The sequence below is a fragment of the Echinops telfairi genome, unplaced genomic scaffold, assembly GCF_000313985.2.
Source record: "Echinops telfairi isolate 266 unplaced genomic scaffold, ASM31398v2 ScPeMD7_5;HRSCAF=22, whole genome shotgun sequence".
Taxonomy (NCBI): Eukaryota; Metazoa; Chordata; class Mammalia; order Afrosoricida; family Tenrecidae; genus Echinops; species Echinops telfairi.
The window spans coordinates 28,720,954-28,739,862 of record NW_022103901.1 but is presented as its reverse complement, the minus strand read 5'-3'; the positions used below and the strand labels follow the sequence as shown (position 1 = coordinate 28,739,862).

At 42.1% G+C, this 18,909-nt stretch overlaps 1 protein-coding gene across 1 annotated transcript in view; it reads right to left on the bottom strand.

Annotated features, from left to right (window-relative positions):
* Nucleotides 1–15,946, bottom strand: part of RRN3 (RRN3 homolog, RNA polymerase I transcription factor) — a 36,766-nt gene extending 20,820 nt beyond the window's left edge. The window contains exons 1-9 of the mRNA XM_004705757.2: nucleotides 15,840–15,946; nucleotides 14,106–14,211; nucleotides 9,976–10,032; nucleotides 6,780–6,869; nucleotides 6,553–6,682; nucleotides 5,932–5,991; nucleotides 5,518–5,581; nucleotides 4,566–4,635; nucleotides 345–443 (exon numbers count right to left, since the gene is read on the bottom strand). Of these exons, the coding sequence (XP_004705814.1) occupies nucleotides 345–443; nucleotides 4,566–4,635; nucleotides 5,518–5,581; nucleotides 5,932–5,991; nucleotides 6,553–6,682; nucleotides 6,780–6,869; nucleotides 9,976–10,032; nucleotides 14,106–14,211; nucleotides 15,840–15,928 (765 nt within the window). The 5' untranslated portion in view covers nucleotides 15,929–15,946. The remainder of the gene's footprint in view (nucleotides 1–344; nucleotides 444–4,565; nucleotides 4,636–5,517; nucleotides 5,582–5,931; nucleotides 5,992–6,552; nucleotides 6,683–6,779; nucleotides 6,870–9,975; nucleotides 10,033–14,105; nucleotides 14,212–15,839) is intronic.
* Between the last annotated feature and the right edge of the window lie 2,963 nt (nucleotides 15,947–18,909).

Below are 18,909 nucleotides of genomic sequence, written 5' to 3'. Positions count from 1 at the left end.
AGAATCAACACCCAAAACATATAAAAGTCTCAACTCTCCATTACTCCCTTAGGAGTTCTTCCTGACTCCCCAGTTATATTCAGCTCACTCCCCATAATGCATGTATTTCACACAGTGCCTATCACAGACATACTCTTAAATCTAATAAATGCCTTTTCCCAATCATGATTCATAGAACTGTTCCTAGCTTTCCAACACAAAGAGCTTATTGTTGAAAGAAATACATGAGAGGTGGGTGGACCTGTAGATCTTTTTTCATTGTTGCTTTACGTACTTGGATAATGACAAATGAAATACAGTCAGTAGTGAAAATCAAGGAGAAAAGCTGAATATTCTATACTTACATCCAACTTGATTAGCTTTTCAATCACAAGTTCCAGAATGTCGTGCCTCAAGGTTGGAAAATACACACTAATCCTTAATAAGTTATGGATATAGCATTCCTAGAACGTCAGACGGAGACAAATATTTTCAGAGACCGCTTCATAATTACATAAGCACATCGGCAATTAGTCTTTAATTTCATTTATCTAAATCACTTGGCTGCTAGCCAAAAACTCCAGGGTTTGTGTCCACCAGCTACTGCTTAGGAGAAAGATGAGGTAGACTGCTTCCATAAAAATGTCAGCCTTAAAAATGTACAAATGTGCTTAACACAATGGATATATGTGTGGATTGTGATAAGAGCTCTATGAGCCACCAATAAACTGATGGAAAAAAAAAAGAAAAAGATTTCAGCCTTGAAATCCCCGTGGTTCAATGCTGCTCTATTGTACAGGGTCGCTGTGCGTCAGAATTAACAAAGGATTTGACTGGTTGTTTTTTCAATCTACCAATTCAGAAACAACATCTATAAAGTGGGAGTTTACATAAACATCTTAAAATATAAATCTATGTTCAATATAACTACACTATCATTACCACCAACAGTAGAATCTGTAACTTGTATGTAGCGATTTTTTAATAGCTTTACTGAAATACTTTTTAATTGCTTTATTGAGATATAATTCACATACCATATACTTCATTTATTTCGAGTATACAATTCAATGGTTTTCAATATCTTTAAGGTTGTACAACACCACTATAATCCATTTCAGAGCATTTCCAGCATCCCCTCAACATGTCCCAATTCAACGAATAGGTCATTCTCCACTAACCACCAGACCCCACCCCCAACCAACCTCCTTTCTCTGTCTTTGGATTTACCTAGTCTGGACATTTCACATACATGGAACCACGTAGTATACAGTCTTTTGTGACTAGTTAGCCACACAAACACTTGAACATATATGTTTTATAATGACAAAAAAGGGGAGAAATAACGGAACTATAATATTCCATTATATGAATATACTACAATGCTTATTCATTTATAAGCTGATTTATATTTGGGTTATTTTTTGTCATTATAAAACATTTGTGTTCCAGTGTTTGTGTAGACTTGTTTTCAATGCCACAGTAGTGGAAGCACTTCATCATGTGGTAACGCGATGGAGTTTTTGAGAGATGCCATAATCTTCTCTCAAGCAGATACACCAATTTATATTCTTACTAGTCATCTAAGAGTGCTCTTATTTCTGTACATCCTTTTCATCGCCTGTTATTATCTTTATGGTTGCCATCTTACTGGGTTAAAAGTGGTGTGTCATTGTGGTTTTGATTCACATTTCCCTATGACCAATGGCAAGACTTCATCTTACATGCTGTGAACATGTTGTCAAGAGAGACCAACCCTTGGAGAAGGACAGCATGCATAGTACAGAGGAAGACCCTCAACCAGATGGGCTGACAAGGTGGCTGCAACCCTGGTGCAGGAACTGGCAGTGTTTCACTCTATTGTACCATGGCCACAGTTTTAAAACTCACTGAACAGTACCTGTGGTGGTTACATAATCTGGTGTCAATTTGAGGGCGAAAGGGTGGAGTCTAGTCTGTCAATCGGGTAGTAGCTTGACCTCATTTGGGAGGCGCTAAGGAGATAAATAGCTCGCAGGAGGCGGGACACACGCTAACCCCCTGTGAGACATCTATGTGGAGAAGACGCATGGATAGAGGCTGATGGAGTCAGATCTCTGGAGCTAGAGAAGCCATGTGGAGAGCCCTGTCAGCGCTGAGATGCTTACAATGCCACTGGATCCACAAGACTTCCCACCACTGGCCTGTGATCTTCCTGCATTCGGTGTCATTGCATGTTTCTTGAGTCTGAAGAGGACTTTATAGATTGTTATCGGACATATGGGTTAATATTGGACTTACAGACTTGATTGGGACTGGGCTGGGATGTTTTCTTAATATCCAACTGCTCTTGTATATAAAGTTCTTTCTTACACACATATGAGTGTCTATGGATTTGTTTCTCTAGTCTACCCAGACTAACAGTACCTAACAATGAAGAATAATGATGTTCGCATCTTTTCACGTGTTTATTTCCATTTCTGAATCTTTGGAAAAATGATTATTTCAGGTCTTTTGCTCATTTTAAAATTGAGTTATTTACCCCTTTCTTGAATTAAAGAGTTCTTTACATATACTACGGGAGAAAGCCATGTCGGCTTTCCACTCCCTTCAAGAATTACAGCCTTGGCAACCCACAGGGGCAGTTCTACCCTGCTTGTCAGCGTTGCTATGAATTGCAGTCAACCCAACGGCAATGAGTTTGGTCTCATAGATATTACACTCTAACTAACATTAGATATGTGATTTGTAAGTATTTCATTCCATGGGTCACTCTCTTAATAGCATTTGAAGCATGTTTTGATATTTAAGAAATTCAAAGTTATCTACTGCGTCTTTGCTCGTATGCTTGAGGGATCATATGTAAGTAACTGTTAAGTCGTCCAAAGTCACAAAGATTTAATGCTACTCTTTACACTCAGGTCTTAGATTAATTTTAACTTTTAGGTATGTTGTGAGGCATGGATACGGCTTTGTCTTTTGGTGTGTGGATGGCTATCCATGTGTTCCAGTATTATTAGTTGAAAACTAATTCTTTATCATTGCAAGGAGTCCTGGTGGTGTAGCGGGGGTTATTAATTGAGCTGTTCACTGCAAGCTCAGCAGTTCAAAACCACCAGCGGCTCCCGTAAAGAATTAAAGTCTGGGAAACCCTTAATAGGGGGCAGTTCTGCTCTGTTCTGTAGGGTCGTTATGAGCCAAAACCAACTCGATGGTGCAAAAAAATAATCCATTAAATTATCCTGTACAATTATTTTATATTCATCTTATATTCTGCAACCTTGCTGAACTCATTAGTTCTAGGTTTTTTAACCATTATGTGTGATGTGAGCTGCAAATTTTTCCTTGATATCCTTTATGTGGTAATTAGATGATTTTATGTCTAGTACACACTTCCTGCCAATCAAGTAGTAGCCTGATGACACCTCCTTGGGGGTGTGGTCTCTCCCATCCTTGGGGGTGAGGGACTCTGAGAACTACCCCTCACTCTACCACGTTGACTTGCTCCTCACTGGACTTCACTGGGCTCTGTGTCTGTCTCCAGGGGTGGCCCCACATGGGCTGACTCTAAGAGCTGTTGGCATCCACGGGACCCTGCACCCACTGGCCTGTGATAATCTGCTTCTTGCTCACCACTCTGAGGCAGTGATTTCAAAAAGGGACTTCTGGACTAACATCTGATTTATGGACTTGAGTTGGGCTGGGATGCCTTCTTGATATACAATTACTGCTTGAGATAAAGTTCTTTCTTGTACATTGATGATCGTACAGGACTCGTTGCTTTAGAGAACCCAGCCTGATACACCTTATCAGGTTGAGAAAGTCCCTTTGGGGTGTCTCAATCATGAAAGGGGGTTTGGAATTTGTCAAATGCCTTTTCTGTATCTACTGAAATACTGATGTGGTTCATTCAATATTAATTTTCCGTGTTAAATCAATCTTGCATTCCAGGGATAAATCCTAATTGGTCATGGTATATAATGCTTTTAAAATGTTAGATTCTGCTGCCTACTATCTCATTGAATTTTTAAATTTGCATTTATACAAGTCTCAAACTAAAACAAACAGACCCACTGCTAACAAGTCAACCCCAGCTCGAAGCTGTGAATCTTTACAGAAGCAAAAGCCTTATCTTTGAGTCTCTGGCCTTGTGGTAAGCAGTCTTAAGCTTACCAACAGTGTCACCAAGGCTCCTTATATGAGGATAATGGCTTGTAATATTCCACTTTGAGCAGACAATCACAACAATAGCAAACATTATAAATGCTTTATATGTATAATTTATTTAAGAAAGAATCTAAGCCTAAAAGGAAACCACTAAAATTGTATAAAAGAAATGAACTAATTACATGAGAATTTGGGCAGAATTCATGCTCAAGTAGGAATGATTGTTAGTATATAAGAACTACTATCTTTGGATTGTTATAAGAGCCCCCAATAAAATGATTTTTTTTTTAAAAAGCACAAAGTACCAGGAATGGAACCAGAGTTAAATTCATACTCTTGGTCTTAAAGGCTTTACAGGCAAAACAATTCTTAAGAAAATGATATAGCATCACCTAAAACTAAATTACAAAATACAAGTTTTCCAATGAAATATTTCTTACCAATGTTCTCTCTGATTTTCGAACAAATGGAAATTTTTCCATCAGTATTGGCATAAGAAACCACGGTGTCCTGGGGAAATCAAACAGACGGTGTGAACTGGGCTTTCCAGGAAGACAGTGTTTCCAATCAGGAACAACTATGGAGACACAGGCAGCAAAGGGCAAGCCTCACCTCACAAGCGAAGGGTTCTTGGCTTCCGTTTGAACCCTAACCATCTGACTTTACATACTTTATTTTAAAAAGGGGATAAGTCATTAATTTTGATGTTTTTAAGTTACAACTAATGACATTTAAAACCTTGATACCCTTTCAAAAGCAACCCAGACACCTGCAAAAGCTATTCTCAGACACCTAATTTTAGTCTTACGACATGACAAACACACAAAGGAGATTCTCACTAAATTTTTGGACATTATACCTGTTGAATGTAAAAGCAAATTCTAACCACTACAAACAGTTTTTGAGGAAATTTGCATAGGTTTATAAAAGAAAGTTACAGGCAATGTTATAAATATGATTTACACACACACCCCCACCCCCACCTACAGTGCCCCAAGCCATGCAATTCTAGTTCTGATGAGATTAACATTTTCTCATGAATCAGAACAGGAGCCGGCAAACTTTTGAGATGGAAAAGCGAATCCTGTCTCTCACAATTTAAAAATTGAGAGCCATAAACAAACAAAAAACAAACAAATGATTTTATTTGGGGCTCATACATCTCGCCATAAATATATTTTTACAAATGAAATCACTATTATCTGAGTAATACTCTTTAAATCAAACTATGATTGCTTTATGTTCATTTTCAATTTCACTTCATAGCCACATGTACACACTGAATGAGTTGCACACGGCTCTTGACCCACAGTTTGCCGACCCCTGGACTAGAACATTCCTTTGAGAATAGCAGCATAATTCCAAATAAATAATGAAAGAAAGAATACTCACGATGGGACGTATCTTGCTATTATTTGCAAGGCTCTATGACATGTGTCGAAATTTTCAAGAAGATCTATTAGGAGAAAAGTTGAGTGAGTAAGTATGAAACCAAGCTTCAATAAAATGAAAGATATGCACTCGAAATGAAAAATATACATGGGCGACAATGGAATGATTTACTAGAGAAACGATAATTTCACAATTTTTTGTAACACAACTGTCATTGAAGACTAAGTGCGCTAATTCTAGCAGAAATGCATTGAGGGCTATCGGTTGCCTATTAATCGGTTGCCTAATGCATTGAGGGCTATCAATATGGCAAAGGACCATATCACAGGCGGCCTTGCCAGTGGGCTTTCATCATTTAGTTAACATTCGGCACGACCCAGGAGGCGCTCTCTACTCCATTCTCTTTAAACTTACTATCGTCTTCGTCATCAGAGTCTGAAACATCCACGTCACCCTCCTTAATGATTACTCGGGCTTTGAGAGAAAAAGAAAATATATTATTCTTCTGTCACCTGACAAAAAAAAAGTGAACCCCAAATCAAACCACACCCCCTGCCATCCAGTCCATAGTGACCCCTCTGAGGCTATCAATCTTGAATGGTAGACAGTCTCCTCTTTCTCCCAAGGAGCAGTTGAGGGGTCAACCGTGCACTGCTTACCAGACAGCACCGGGGCTCCTATATAAAACAGTTAACTTGCCGCCCCAAAGTCCAAACTGTCTACAATGAGCACATACTAAACATACAATCTGAGCAAAGTAAAGCCACTTTACAGTTTTAAATAGTTAACCATTTTTCAATGTAAGGGTTCTAAGACTGTCAGAAACTCACTACACCTAACAACCACCCACAGAACGCAGAGCCACAAATAAACCTGGACATTTCCTGAGGTCCACTGCTGGAAGGTGCTGTGTATGAGAAAGAGCTGCCAATATGTACTCTGCATTCCTCTGCGGTGGGACAGTTACAAATATAATGGGGTGGTCATATTTTAATAGAAAGAGTGAAAAAAGGAAAGCAAAGAATAATCACTCACGAGGTACAAAATGAGACGCAATCATGCTGAGACATGGTCGGAGAAAGACAGTCTGTGCTGACACAAGATTACCAAGAAACGCTAAGTATTCTTCCACCACCTTCTGACTTCTCTTCAACCACTGCAGTCTCTACGGTGGAGAAGGAAAGGTACAGAGACTTTCTGTTTACTGACGCGCAACACATGCTAGTTCCCAAGTACTACTCTGAAATAAACGGCAGACTTACCAGTAGGATACTGACAAGCTGCTCAAAGTCTTTTGTCAGGTGCATAATGGAAGACCGAAATTCCAGCAGCCAGTTAATGAGTTGGTCATCCTTAAATTGAACAAAGAACATGTTCAGAATCAAAACTTCTCTTAAAGACCCAAGAGAGAGACATACCTTATATCCATCACCTTATCAATATTAGAAAATCTGTAACTCTGATACACAGGGGAAGGAATCAAATGCACCATGTCAGGCGGGACCACCCATTCGCCTTAAAGAAGTGATTGTACCTCTATAGTGACATGCCTTCCTTTCTGTGGTCAAACCATCATGGGAGATTTGTTCCGTGCTCTGGGCCCCGAAGAGTTACCTCTGCCCTACTTTCCTACTCCAAGAGATTTGCTATTTTTGTCCAGGTTATCTGCCATCTCCTGGTAAGTTACAGACAACTTGATGGTTTGTTACTTTTTGGTTAGATTGGTCGATTTTACACACCTTGCCAGAACCGTCTGTTTACTATGCAAATTGAGTGACTTGTAGTACACTGAGGGGATTGGTCAGTTCGTGACTCTACCAGGAGGGGTCCTAGAATTACCAATGACTGAACCTCCTACAAGAATTATAACACGGAGAACGGTGAGAGGCCTGGAAATGGCCTGTATTGGGGTTAAGCTGCTGTTAGGGTAACAGCTGAGAACCAAACAAACTGCCACGCTGGCTACCAAGCGGGCCGCCGGGCAGTGGAGAGGCCAAGAGGGGTGGTGGTGGAGTGCTCAGCCTAGAGGAGTTGCCCTGAGCCGAGAAAGGGAGGGATGCTCTTCAATGTGGAGCGGTCATGCAGACCTTGCCTGCATGTTCTTTGATCCTGATCTCCAGTTATAGTCTGTTACCAAAACCAAACTCGCTGCCAAGGAGTAGATTCCTATAGGACAGGGTAGAACTGCCCCTGTCGGTTCCACAGTGTGATTCTTGACAAAAGCAGAAAGCCTTGTCCTTCTCCCTTGGAGTGGCTGGTGGTTTTGAACTGCCAACCTTGTGGTTAGAAGCCCAATGTGTAACCACTACGCCACCAGGGGTCTTTTATAACCCATACAACTTCCTTAATAAACTATGAGTATGAGTGTGGTGCGGCTACTGTAACAAATTAACAAGCCCACCACAGAAAGAGGGGGGGGGGCATGGCTGGTAAAGTTGGAGAGTGGAGCTTTATGTTTGGTCACTGCTTCACACGAACGAACAACCTGCTGATCCTGACTCTCATCTCTTAGGACTCTAGGTAAGGTCAGAAGCTTGTACCTCATTTTTTTTTTTTGGTACCTCAAATTTTACACCCAAGACTTTTTAAAACTGGGGAATTAAAAACAAACCATTTAAACACAACAAAGCACCAACAGCTATGTGTATTGTCTCCATATTTAAGTTCACCTGCATGTCTGCTAGTAATATTGTCTGGCTGATAATCAGAAGTCACTCTAACGAGAATCCCTGGTGGCGCAACAGTTAAGCGCTCCACTATGAAGGAAAAGGTTGGTGAACGGAGCCGGCCCAGTGGCTCCACAGGAGGGAGGCCTGGCGTCTGCTCTCACAAAGACCACAGTGAGACGTAGTTGTCGGACTGAAAGGGCAGAGTGGAGCTGCCCCACAGGATTTCCTAGGTTGAAATCTTTACAGAAGCAAATTGCCAGGTCTTTTCTCCCTAGGGCTTGACCTAGCAACCTTTTCTTCAGTAGCTTAACAATTTCACCACCAGGGTTCCTTCCTTCAAGATTCAACCTAGACCTTCCTTCAGGGCAGTTTTGTTATATGGGTTGAAATTTGAGTTGAAAATGTTAGGTGCCATCAAGTTGGTTTTCAACTCACGGCGACCCTCTGTACAACATGCACCACTGGCCAGTCCTGCCCAGCCTCACAAGTGTTTCATTTCAGCCCATTTGTGGAAGGGCTTCCTCTTTTTCACTACCCTTCTACTTTTCCAAGGATGATGTTCTTTGCCACTGGTCTCTCCTGATAACGTGTCCAAAGCATGTGAGATGAAGTCTCACATGAGAGGGCTGAAACAATTTGTTTGGAAATAGAACAAAAAGATAATGAAATTTCCCACAAATTTTTTGAAGCCTCTTCACATAACTTTTCAAAACCCACTATGTAGGTGTTCTTTGAAAGACAAAATCAGATATTTACTCAAATCAAAAAGCCTATGTTGGTTGTTAGAAATACAGGCAATCTTTTACATTCTGCAAATTTCTAATAGATATAAATTTCAGTCACCATGGCATAGTAACTGTAACTGTACAAAAAACAAACTTCACTGCTAGTTCTTCAATCCACAATTCACTAATTAAGTAACAGCTGTGCATTCTAAGTGACAAATGAGATCACTTCTTTCAAAGTCCATCTGTGACTGGTCACATTATTCACTTCATACACAGGCAATAAAATGTATTCAAGTTCTGGTATTTTCTTGTCTCCTAATGATAAATCCATGGCACTATAAAAATGGATGATCAAAAGAGGAAACTGGCCAACAAATGAAAGTGACAAAATGAGACGTAGTAAGGCTGGAAGTAAAATATGAACCAACGTATCCAGGGGTAAAGAAGACACAGCTGGTTGAGCAATGCTACCACTGCAGTGCCATTCAAAACTCTGGCTCTGCAGCCACAGCAACTTACCAAGCTCTGTATAAAGTACAGCAGAACGACCACTCTTTCCAAATATAGGTGGTGAAGGAAGCAAGGGAAACCAAAGCCTACCACGTTGTTAATGACATGTATGTTCAACCTGACGATGCTGAAAAAGTTTGAAACAGGAGTAATTTTTTGTTGTGTTTTTCTGCTTTGTCTTAGCCTTGGAGACTTGAGACTTGTATGTCAGCATAGGAGAAGAGGTCTTAACTTCAGCACTGCTGACATTTTGAACCAGAAAATTCTTTATTGTAAAGAGTTGTAGGATCCTGCACATTGTAGGATGTTTAACAGCATCATGGTCATCTACCCACTACATGTCAGCAGCACCCCATCCTACACCCCCACGGGGACAAACCTCCAGCCATTGCCAAACACCCCCTACAGGTTAAAACTGCCTCTGTCGGAATCACAAGACCAGATCAACGGAATCATGATGTTCTCGACAGGATGAAACAGACCAAAAGTGCACAAAGATGTCTGTACAAAGTGGCAGCCACATTGCTTAAGAACAAACATGAATGAATTACCTTTATATCTGGATCTGACAGCTGGTTCTTCAGCAGCTCAAAGTCCTTTGTTTCACCCTTGACAAAGAGGAGAGAAAAAATGAGGTTGGCATCAAAAGCAAGACTCCTAACAACACCTTCCTTAACATCTTTGCAATAATTGCAATCAGTTCACATGTGTAGATACAGATGGATGGCTGACTATAAATAGAAAGCCATTTCTATTTCCCCCTCAACTGTGGAGATCTAATAGTACCACTTATAAATTAATGTTAACAAAAACTAAAATCAACAAAAATCTTTCTTAGCAAAGCTGGTTTATTGTTCCAAATTGCATAGCTAATTCCTTAGGGAGACAGATGCTCTGATCTATAGGCTTAAAAAAAAAAAATCAAGAAAATAGCTTTTAAAAAAAAGAAATAAATACTGTAGGTATTATATAGCTATGGTAGTCAAAATAGCCTGGCACTGACTGGTATAAGAGCTATGTAGGCCAATGGAACAGAATAGAGAACTGAAAAGTAAATCCATCCACCTACAGATACCTAATTTTGAAAATAGTTTTACTGGCATAATTCACATATCCCACAATTTAATTTAATTTATTCAGAAGAGTTGTACACTCATCTTCACAATCAATTTCAGAACATTTTCTTCTTTCTTGTACTAATTGTTATTAACTCCCAATGTCCCTACAACCTCCCCTGCCATATCCCCATCCAGTTACTGTCTATAAATTTACCTGTCCTGGATGTAACAATAAACTGGAACAATAAACCAGCTTTGCTAAGAAAGATTTTTGTTGATTTTAGTTTTTGTTTACATTAATTTATAAGTGGTACTATTAGATCTCCAGATCTAACATACAGAAAAACATACAAAAACCCCAACCCCTTCAAAAAAAAGAAAAACCCACCACCACCACCAAAGTAAAACTGAAAAGTGTCAATCAAGAAGAAAACATCAAATATTAAAAACTGGAACAAAATTTAAGTGGGTCGAAAGGGAGATCAAACCATAGGTAAGGCATCAACTCTTAACCTAATCGCATCGGCAATAACCCACTCTCCAGTGCACTCTGCAATACTGCAAAGACATTTACATCCCTTAGCTGTGGACAGAGGGGATTCACAGAGGCCATGTGTGGACCCTGCAAAAGAATTTTGAGTTTCCACTGTCATCGACAGCCTTCTGCAAACCAAGTGTTCCCAATTTAAGAGCTGATACCATTCCTTCCACTGGATTTGGATTTTATTATTTACAATCCTCAGATCACACTAGCTGGTTGCTTCTCTCTGGTCTTAGTTGACTAGACAACTTATTCTTCCTACTACATTTTACTTTACTTTGCAGGAAAACAATTGACTAAGCAGTTTCAGAACTGCTAGTATTCATTAAGGGGGATATAAGGTCAGAAGCAAATTTTTTATTTCCTCCCAAATTCCAGGTATCACAAAAATTCACTCTACATGCAACATGGGCTAGTTTTCAACATACGGAGAGCCCAAGCAAGAAGGGTGAGTAGTGAAGACTCAGGGGTCACCTCTGAAGCCGTGATCCAGGAACCATAGAACTATTCAGCCTGACATTAACCCTGGCCCGAAGTTCATTGCCTTTGTCAAGAGGTGTCGAAGGGATCAGGTACATATAAGGCATCATCAGAACAAAAAATCTTACCATAGTGAATGATGGGGGGGTGCGGAGTGGAGACCCAAAGCCCATCTGTAGGCTACTGGAGATCCCCTTGCAGAGGGGTCTCGGGGAGGAGACAAGCCAGTCAGGGTGCGATGTAGCAACGATTAAAAATACAACTTTCCTCTAGTTCCTAAATGCTTCCTCCCTGCCCCCACTATCATGATCCGAATTCTAACTTGCAAGTCTGGCTAGACCAGAGGATGTACACTGGTACAGATAGGAACTGGAAATCCAGGGAATCCAGGGCGGATGATCCCTACAGGACCAGTGGTGTGAGTGGCGATACTGGGAGGGTAGAGGGAGAATGGGTTGGAAAGAGGGAACTGATTACAAGGAACTATATGTAACCTCCTCCCTGGGGGACGGACAACAGAAAAGTGGGTGAAGGGAGACGTCAGACAGGGCAAGACATGGCAAAATAATAATTCATAAATTATCAAGGGCTCATGAGGGAGGGGGGAGCGGGGAGGGAGGGGAAAAACGAGGACCTAATGCCAGGGGCTTAAGTGGAGAGGAAATGTTTTGAGAATGATGAGGGCAATGAATGTACAAATGTGCTTTACACAATTGATGTATGTATGGATTGTGATAAGAGTTGTATGATCCCCTAATAAAATGATTAGAAAAAACACACAAAAACTTTGGCACATACACACATGGAGGACTGCGCTTCCTTAAAGAATGACGGTGCAACCTCACAACATGATTGGATTTATGCCAAGTGAAGGTAAACAGGACAAATATTTATGAGATCACGGTTATTAAGATTTATTTTTTCTTTTAAAGGTTTTCATATAAAAAGGAGCAGCCTTTGATGGTTACCAGAGTGGGAGGGGAAAGGAGAGTGCAAACAGGTGTTAACTTGGGTGAAGGTCAAAATAGGCACTACAAAACAAGAGAGAGAAGGGAAAAAGGACAAGTGGGGTGCGTGCAGGACAAGCCATTGGGTGATAAATTGTTTTAATTTGTTGAGTGCAAAAACCATCTGATATGCAACCCCCTACCTAATTCACAATAAAATATTTGGGGGGAAAAATACTGGGTAAGAAAAACATTTGAAGAGAAAAAAACATCAAGGACTTGTAACTACTCTAAGGTGTTTAGTTGCGGTAAATAACTAAAGCTAAGGTTATTTTCTGAACAGATTTCAAACCTTTCTATTCAACTCCCTGCTGAGAATCTTCATTCCCAGCCAGCTCAGCTGAATCAGAATCTACATTTTAACAGAATCCCCAGGTGAATTGTACGGTTCCCATGGAGCCCTGGTGGTATTATGCACAGCCGGCAGGGCAAACCCCTCTGCTCCAAGGGAGACACAGGAGACTTTCTGCTTCCAATAAGATTTACAATTGGTCAATGTAGCAATTCTCCAGTCTTATTGTGGCAGTTACATAATCCGGTGTCAATTTGAGGATTAAGAGTGTAGGGGTGGAGTCTAGCCTGTCAATCATTATATAGCCAATGACGGCTCGGTGTGGGTGTGGCCTTTTCCTGAGGATTCTGGGAATTCCTGTACAGTGAACCCTCGCCACTTCGCGCCTTGACTTCCGCGGCTTCACTCTATCGCGGTTTTTGCGTAACAGCGCATGCTCTGTCATTACTGCCACTGATTGGCTCATACTGTACACGCTTGATGCCATAAATAATATAATAAATAATAAATGATAATTGTAACGTCCAAAATGTTTTACTGTATTTTCCATTTTTCGCTTAATAAATTGGGTAATACGAGTGTAATGGTGACTAAAGGGTGTTTTTTCATGTCCTCTATGCTCTAACTACGAAAATATTTGATTTACAAATAAGGAATTCTACTTCGCGGAATTTCATTTATCACGGTAGGGTCTAGAACCGATTAACCGTGATAAACGAGGGTTCACTGTATTTCCTCCTTGGAGACAGAAATCACTCTCTCTCTGCTCACACTCTGGGAGACAGCAGCTGACAAGACACACAGAACTACGCTAGTGCCCTGAGCTGGAGAAACCATATGGAGACCCCTGCCAGTGCTGAGATGCTTACAATGCCACTGGATCCACAATATTTCCCACCCACTGGCCAGTGATCTTCCTGCATTTGGTGTCATTGCATGTGCTTGGTGAATCTGAAGAGGACTTTATAGATTGGTATTGGACATATGGCCTAATATCGGACTTAGGACTTGATCTGGACTAGACTGGGATGTTTTCTCAATATTCAACTGCTCCTGTATATAAAGCTCTTTCTTATACATATGAGCGTCTATGAATTTGTTTCTCTAGTCTACCCAGACTAACACACTATTAGGGTTGCTATGACTTGGAATCAACTAGTGACAATGGGTTTAATGACAATGGGGACTGGAAAGGAAAATTCTCACCTGGGGATCAATCAAACTGGACCGAACCAGTTAGTTTAAAGCCCTGGTGTGGACCAACAACAACAACAAAAATCAATCCTCATATGTTCTTTCTTACCTTTTTATACTTCAGCAAGACTTCTGTCACTGTTCCACCAAATCGAACAGTTTTTCTTGGGGGAGAATTGAAGAAATCGTTCTCTAATGCAAGCATCTCTGAAATCCTGTATAACCACGATTATCATGTGATTAAATGCATGACAGAAAATAACCTAGCCATCAACATCGCTCAACTGGATGACTGCAAAAAAGGTAAATGATCTCCTTGCTTCTGTTCTTGCCCCCAATAATTCACTCTACTCAGCAGCCAAAGTGGTCTTTTCAACAATCAAAACAGATGGTGCCATCGCTAATGTCTTACAGGCGCACTTTGAGTAAAAACTCAACCTTCCTCCTGTGGTCTTCCACATCCTACCGTAATCTGATCCGTGCCTACCTCTCGACCTTGTTATTTCTATTCTTCAAACTTTGCCAAATTGGTTCCCACTTAACTCCTGTGTCACAATTCCGTACAGAAGGGCAATAACTTTGCATCTCTATCAGAGACTTTAAAAAAATCATTTTATTGGGAGCTCATACAACTTTGATCACAATGCATTGTGTCAAGCACATTTGTAGCCAACATCATTTTCAAAACATTTTCTTTCTGCTTGAGCCCTTGTTATCAGCTTCTCATTTCCCCCTTCCTCCCTCATGAACTCTTGACAGTTTATAAATTTTATTATTTTTTCATGTCTTACACTGATTGATGTCTCCCTTCACCCACCTTTCAGTTGTCCATCCCCCTCAGCACTCGTCTTCCAAATCTATATACCTAGCTGTATTCTTGTCTTCATCAAAGATGCAGCTCCAATGTGAGAGGTCTTTCCCACCAGAAATCCAAAGTACTCACCCTCTCCCTCCTCCATCCATTACAGTTTTATTTCCTCATCTATTACCATCTGGCTCACAGATTTAGAGGATGTTTACTAACTTTCCACCCTAGATTGTAGGCTAATTAGGGGCAGGGACCCGTTTCTTTTAGTTGACTACTGTCCCCAGTGGCTTATGTACTAAGTAGGTGCTCAGTAAGTACCATAAATACTATTATTCAAGCTTTTTCCTTAACCAGAGCAGATTAAGTGACAAAACATAGCATCCTACTAAATTAAACCCCAAAGTGTTTTAATGAGGTTGGGAGCCATTAAAGGAGCCCTGATGGTGCCTCAGATGCTAATCAGAAGGGGGAGGTTCAAACCCACCCAGGGAAAAAACGAAAATCCTTGGGGGCCGTGATACCCTCCCTGGTCCTATACGGAGCTACGAGTCAAAGTTGACTGAATGTCGGTGATTTGGTTTTGTTGGTTGTGCGCTTTAAAAGTTAAGAGCTGCAAAAAGACTTAAACAAATGTGTCACGCCAATCTCAAACAAAACCAACCGATTATTTAAAAGATGTTAACCTGCCAGTACTGACAGCATTTATCTGACAACCTACAATGCTCACGGAATTTCTTCCCAACCTGAACTAGGAAACAGGGAGGGAGGAGGAAAGTGAGGTGAAGCCTCAAGTTATCTCAGCCTCGGATGCTGCTGAGCAGCCCAGAGCGGAGAAAAGAGGGCCCTGGAGCGGAAAATCAGCTTTTCGTCTTTTGTCAGCGCTCACTCTCGAGACCCTGAGATGGTTCCCTAGCCTCTGCCCCCACCCGCCCCACCCCGTCGGCTGAACTCAGACCTTTCGTAGCCGCTTCCCCGACCCCAGGCCTGGGCTTTGCTCACACACGCGAATTCGGGCAGGAGGGCGCTGACACTCACCCAGTCCGCGCGGTCCCCAGCGCTGAGACTGCAGAGGGCGAAGCGGCCACATCACCGGGCAAACGCGTGCTAAGGAGCGAAGCCGCCATGGGCACACGCTCAGCCGCTACGCCTCGCGTCGGAAGTCGCCCAGGCACCGCCTCTGTCCCGGAAGTGGCGCGAGTGAGCGACGGCCTCCAGCCAATGAGGGAGCCCCGGGGAGGAGCGCGTCGCATTCTGCGCCGCACCGCCAGGCTTTCTCCGCCGGGCCTCTCCGCTTCGCTCCTACTCAGCACGACTTTCTCCGCTCGGGGGGCGTGGCCCGGGGCGTGCCTGGGGGCGGGGCTTGAGGCGGGGCCTGGGGCGGAGCGTGCCGCGAGCGGCCTCCGCTGCTAGGACGCAGTTGGCTTCTTACGGTGCCAACTACACGTGACCTGATCAGTTGGTTCACACCGATGGCAACCTTGTGGCCGCGAGTAAAACTGGCCCCATTGTGTTTTCTTGGCTGTAGTGTTTTTGGAAGCAGGTCGCCGGGACTTTCCCCGTGGCGCTCTGCTAGGTGAGTTTTAACCTTGCACTTTGGGTCCAGAGCAAACTTTTGGTGCCACCCACAGGCCTCCTCTTCTAGCTCTGGGGATCCCGGAGAAAGAGGGAGGAGCTCTGCAGGGCCGGAGTTCCATAGAGTATTATTAACCCTTTGGACTCAAAACATCCTTCAGAAAAGTGCCTTCTTACAAGCAGGATAATTGAGGTTACACGATGAACGGAGGCCCTTCAGAGAAAATAGATGGGCCAAGAATGTGAATCTGGCTGCCGGAACCATACCTTCCATACTATCAAAGGCCTCCCCTTCCCCCCAAGATAATTTTATTTTCAAGAAAACAGAGCCTTGAGGAAATGTCTTACTCAGACTCCTCAGTGAAATTGCTAGAAGGGGTGAAAGATTTAACCTGCAGTTAATCAAAATACTAGAGATATAACAATTTTAAGATTTAGTTTGTTAAAAACCCAAAATGTAACAGCCCACCTCTTGTGAGAACAGGCTTGATAAGCACCTTAACCTTGAAGCCAGGTCCTGGTGAACATCATGACACAACTGTATCTGCATGGCCTTACATCTGTCAACTACAAAGCACGTGATAATAGACCATTCTCTGCTAGATGGTTGCTTGTTTAACTTCAAGCCTTTAAGACTCCAGATGCTGTATCTTTTGACAGCCGGGCACCACCTGCTTTCTTCACCACATTTGCTTATGTAACCATTTTGTCTTCAGGGATCTTGCCAGGAGGGTGAGCATTGTAGAATGCCAGGTTATTAGAACAAAGTGTTCTTGCATTGAGGGAGGGCTTGAGCAGATGCCCCAAATCCATCCACTACCTCAGTGTATTGCCATGTAAATATATGTACATAGGCCAATACCTCTATTTTTATGAATGAATGTATTTATATATGTACACACCTATGATTATACCTTTATCCATAGCTTTGCTTCCTAGATCTTTCCTCTGTTTCTTTTTACCTTCCTCCTGCCCCACCATCACGCTCGCCCTTCTTCCACTTCTGTCTTTGTATTTTATATGTGCTCCCTCACTTTCACTCTCAGACCCACTTTCTCCCTTCCCCACTCTTCTTCATTTTCTCCTCATTCGCGCTCCTCTTTCCTCTCTCTCAGAAACCCCTCTCCAGGAATTATATTGTTTATGAGGCTGGGAAGGGGTGAGTCCCGCTCAAGTCTAAAGACTAGGACATTAAATTAGATTGTTTCTGAGACCACCTGCCATGGCCAGAAAATAGTTAAGGAGCATCCAGGCATTGAATCAGCTGGTTATTGTCGGCCTGTGACCCTCACCCCTCTGGGACACGTGAATTCTGACACACTTAACAAGGGTGAAGCCTTCTCTGTAACAGCCTAAGAGGCTTTTATAACCATTGAAGAAACCTGGTGGCATGGTGGTTACATGTTGGGCAGCTAATCATAAAATTGGCAGTTCAAAATCACCAGCTGCTCCAACAGAGAAACATGGACTTTCTACTCCTGTAAAGAGTTGCAGTCTCAGAAACTCACAAGGGCAGTTCTACCCTGTTCTAGAAAGTCACTATGAATTGGTATCAACTCAATGCAAAATAAGTTGTTGTTTGTTTGTAGCCATCACTCAGGAAGGCTCTGTTAGATGCCTTTGCCACGTTTAGTTCATCTGGGACATTGCCCGGGATTGGACTCACTAGCCCAAGAGGAATTATTTTATATTGTTGTGCTTGTAAAGAAAGCTCACACTGAGAGGCTACCTACTCTACAAATGGTGACTCTTACTAAGATCTTGAGAGAATTGTGTCCCCCCCATTACTTTTATTGGGGCTCTTACATCTCTTATCACAATCCATACATTCATCCAGTGTGTCAAGCACATTTGCACATATGCCGCCATCATCATTTTTAAAGCATTTTCTTTCTACTTGAGTCCTTGGTATCAGCTCATTTTTTCCCCTCCCTCCTCTAACCATCCTCCTTCACGAACCCTTGATAACTTATAAATTGTTATTATTTTTTCATGTCTCACACCAACTGCTGTATCCCTTCACTCACTTCTGTTATCCGTCCCCCTGGGAGGGGGTTATATGTCAATCATTGTGATCAGTTTCCCCTTTCTCCCCCACCTTCCCTTACCTTCCTGATATTGGTACTCTCAATATTGGTCCTGAGGGGTTTATCTGACCCGGATTCCCTGCGTTTCCAGTTCTTATCTGTACCAGTGTATATCCTCTGGTCTATCCAGATTTGTAAGGTAGAATTGGGGTCATGATAGTGGGCGGGAAGAAGCATTAAAGAACTAGAGCAGTGGTTCTCAACCTGTGGGTCTCAACAGTAGCAAAATTACAGTTATGAAGTAGCAACAAAAATGATTTTATGGTTGGGGGTCACCACAACATGAGGAACTATATTAAAGGGTCGCAGCATTGGGAACGTTGAGAACCACTGAACTAGAGAAAAGTTGTATGTTTCATCGGTGCTGTACTGCACCCTGACTGGCTTGTCTCTTCCTTGTGACCCTTCTGATAAGGGGATATTCAATTGTCTACAGATGGGCTTTG